At 40.4% G+C, this 4,178-nt stretch overlaps 1 protein-coding gene across 1 annotated transcript in view; it reads left to right on the top strand.

Moving 5' to 3' along the window:
* Positions 1-4,178, top strand: part of LOC101861996 — a gene marked incomplete in the record, with an annotated part of 52,746 nt that overhangs the window by 4,823 nt on the left and 43,745 nt on the right. The window contains 2 exon segments of the mRNA XM_035969747.1: positions 2,492-2,647; positions 3,194-3,675. Coding sequence (XP_035825640.1) covers positions 2,547-2,647; positions 3,194-3,675 — 583 coding nt within the window.

Below are 4,178 nucleotides of genomic sequence, written 5' to 3'. Positions count from 1 at the left end.
TAGATAGATAGATAGATAGATAGATAGATAGATAGATAGATAGATAGATAGATAGATAGATAGATAGATAGATAGATAGATAGAAGGCGTGAAAGTGGAATGCGAACATAGACGGAAAGATAAGATTCTCTTTCATATGTAATAAACAACACCTGTATTTCTATTAGCTGGGGTTCCCTAACTCTCAGGAACCGGTTTGCCTAAGACCTCACCCAGCAATAAATTTGTTCTCTCTGACAGCCTCCTTGTAACGGGTTGAGCTTCGTCGAGTTATTGGTTCTGATGAGCCTTATTCAACGTTACTTCACAAAAGCGCGGGATTTCGCCATGAATGGATAACGGCCTTCTTGTGATTTAGGGACAGGGGTGAGGCGGGGCTTGCTGTAAACCCACAATGTTCGCGGATAGCTTTGTGAAATTTCCAAGGTTGTCTACAACTTTCATGATGTAAATACAAGCGAAGGATTCTAATTGTGATAGGGCAGATTGAGCAAGGTGAGAAAATGCAAATAAAAGACAACTTTATCTAGAGTGGAACTATTACTTAGGTCTTCAACGTCGTTGAATGTCAGAGAAGACAAAAGGGGCCTTATTCAAACGTGTGACAGCGTTACTGTCGATTATGAAACACAAAGGAAGACAACAGCGACCACTGTGAAATGCCCGCCGTATTTTCAATTGCTTGGATTCAGTAAAATTCGGAGTTCACTGTGTATTTTCTTCTTCACTTCCAACAATGTTCAGAGTGGGAGTTCAAGATGTCATGTGTGTTTACGGCTTGAAACTGATATTAGACCAAAACAACGAACAGTTTTTGTGTAAGTTCTTGAGAAGAGGGCAATTGAATGGCCCATGGGTTTTGGCACTTACTTAGACGTAGGGCCATGTGATACCGTTCTTCTTCCGTCGCTCCTACTGTTTATATTTCCTAAAAGGCATTAAGTAATTATTAATTCTTAAGTTTATTGAGATGGGGTGGATATTCCACATAAACATCCACTCGCCTCTCAGCTGCTGAAGTACCTTTGAAATATTTAAAAAGCAATGAAATTCTATAAACCTTATCCGTTTAAAGGAAGGAATTTATTTTATTTGCAAGGCGTCTAATTGCTTGTTTTTATTTCAGCTTGTTTTTCTGTATTTCTTTTGCTATTTTGTTATGTTATGTTTTTAAAAAACTGTTTTAAAGGGTGTGGATAAGGGAATTTTAGGATTAGCGCGGGAGAGGGGGGGGGGGTCAAAACCAAGGTTTTTTTTTCATTTACTTTCTTTAAAACGAAAACAAAAATTAGCCAAAAAGAACAAACGAAGTTTCATAAATACGAGTAACATTCTCTTCTAAATCGTTATTTAGCAATTATTGTTTGTATCTGTCTGTGCCATTTTAATTTCGAACAATCTATCTCTCAAAAAACACCAGTGTCTGTCATGTAGCGGTTAGGCGCCGTACCCACGCACACAAGAAACATGATTTCGATTCCTGTACGGAGAGAATTGTTTTCAAGTAACACCGTCTCTCTGCTGTGACATTGTACAACACTGTATCCCTCTCAGTCTATCCAGGTTGGCCCTGACACACAGAGTCGGGCAGTCCGCCTCCTAAATGATATTAAAATTATGTTCACAGGGGTTGAAAACTCTCTGAGATTATATTCCTTTTTCTCTAAAACAGGCAAATTCATAATACTGTTTTACACTTTCCTCATGAAAACTAAAAGCTTTGAAAAGCCCTGGAATGTCTCTGCCCTAAAGTTCGCACTTTTAAATTCCTTTATGAACTTCAACTGTCAAGCCATATTGTAAAAAGACCGTTTTGCTTGTCAGAGTTGTGAAGTACTGGGTAGCCAGAAGTTCGGAATCGTGAAAAAGCTACGTTCTTGAAATGTGAACTGTTACAGAATATATCAAAAATACTAATGACTATCTCTGTATAAAAAATCGGATAACCTGTATATTACATAAAAAACATGACCTCCGTCCTCAATAGCGATAAACCTGAGTAGCTCTCGATTCCCGTTATGAAAAAAACTGAGTCTCTCATTTTCTCATGATGCTTTTAAAAGATGGCCCGTAACTATCACGAGCAATAAACGAAAAAGAAATAATTCCCACATAACACCGAGCAAATCCAAAAAGAACGCAATCAATGCAAGAGCTCGAAGCTTGAAAAACCATTCGGCGCAATCTGTCAATATATTCAGTGGCAAAATCGATAGCTTTTCTCAGCAATCGACTAATCATTTCCATCGAATAAAGATGCGTGAATAAAGCCGCATTTGCCATAACTATCGACCATACAGAGTTGTAATCACCAGACCGAGTAATTTTATATAATTTCTTGCTCCTAATTCCGACACGGAGACTCGTTAAAGCCGAATCTCTTCTCCCAGAGGAATCATTCTGAGTTGTGACTGCGTCTACGCGAGGCGCCACTTTGTGTTCTGTGAAAACGACTATCATTTTACTCTAAATCTTTTTGTTTAATTTACAGCGCAGTGTACATTCCCGGATTTATTTCGACTGTGACAAAGAACAGCCAAAAAATAATGTCAGCCCGGACCAAATCATCTGAGCCCCCGGAGACGGATTTGGATTACTACGCAAGACCTGAGAACTACACTGGGTCTAATTTAAACACCCTAACCAGGTAAATTTTCTGTTTGAGCTTGATGTTTTCGTAAACTCACTTCATCAATAAAAGGTCTGCGGAGGTTGGGGTACTTATATTATTGAGTTCTCTGATAATTAGCTCCAAAGTATAAGGGAGTATTGTCATACCTTCGAAAAAACAAAAAACAAAAACAAACAAACGTTTAGATTGTAATTTCAAAATGTACGCCTTAATTAGGAGATACCAAAGTCGCCGAAGCAGGGTTTAATCGATTTCTTTTGTGGTGATGTTGCTGTTAAGGGTGACAGCGTTGCCAATTGCTATAATTGTGCACCATCCTATATCTGAAGTTAGTCGAAATAGAGACAAAAAGTCAGAATCTATTGGAGGAAGAAAGAATAAAAGTTGCTGCTCCTTCTGCTGCTGTGACTGCTACAACAACAACAACAACAACAACAACAACAACAACAACAACAACAACAACTACTACTACTACTACTACTACTACTACTACTACTACTACTTATATTTTGCTATCACAATTGGGACTCTGTAACCTTTTCAAATCTGACTTCTCCTCAGGTTCCTAGTTGCAAAAGATAAAGAAGTTTCGAAGAAGAACAAACAGTCGAAGAAGAAGAGCAAACGAAGCGACGAGAGAGAGCTCTATAAGCGATATCGTCACATTTTACCCCCTGACCTCTACGGCTCCCCCTCTTCATCAGAAAGTAATTCTGATTCCGAAAACGAGAAGGAAAACGTTGCAGAGCTGGTGAGTGACAAAAATGGAAGGTCATCAACACATTATGATCAAGGAGCTAAAAAGGACCAAACCCAACAAACATCCAAGGAAAAGGCAGAGAGCACGGATAATGATTCGGCTGTCAGAGTGAAAATGATTCTCAATAACGAGGATGTGGTAGACACCAATTCTGACAGCGGTTACGAGAGCAGGTTGAGAAGCGAGAGCGAGCAGTTCGGGGATTCTACAGGGACAATGTTAGATTCAGAACAGAGTTTTGCTGACAAAGAAGGAAGAGATCGCTCCAGAGATCGAAAGCAAGGTAGGGCTCCTTTCTCGAAAGACATAATCTTTCCTCCCCAAAGTTGGCTCGTGTTGTCTGTCCAGTGCAGGATGCAGCCCTCCAACAACGACCTCCACTCTGTCCTGTCATAAGGGGTGCCCATTGGGGGATCGGGACTTGTTGGGGCGGTTTGCTGGCCAGATTGATGGCGCAAAGTGGTTATCATGGCACAAGTCGATCGCGCCCGACTCGTCGCCTCATAAACAAACGCGTTTGTTTTAAGACGACGAGTGGAGCGATAGCTCCTGACCCAACCCGACCCGACCCGATTCCGACTGCAATGGGCATCCCGTATTAGCCGTTTTGCCTGTCTAAGTTGTACTGGTCCGTTCTCTAGTGTCATTTTGTCACCGTCTTTCTGGTGTTTTCCTTGATCGCTTTCCTGTTAATGATTTTCGTTCTGTGTATTATTTTTCCATCTGTTATCATTCACTCAGCCGACGTGACCATCCCATTTCCATTTTTGCTGGAGTATCAATTTT

This window comes from Aplysia californica, unplaced genomic scaffold (genome assembly GCF_000002075.1).
Source record: "Aplysia californica isolate F4 #8 unplaced genomic scaffold, AplCal3.0 scaffold00001, whole genome shotgun sequence".
Lineage (NCBI taxonomy): Eukaryota > Metazoa > Mollusca > Gastropoda > Aplysiida > Aplysiidae > Aplysia > Aplysia californica.
The sequence above is the reverse complement of the archived record's forward strand: the minus strand, read 5'-3'. Positions and strand labels throughout refer to the sequence as shown.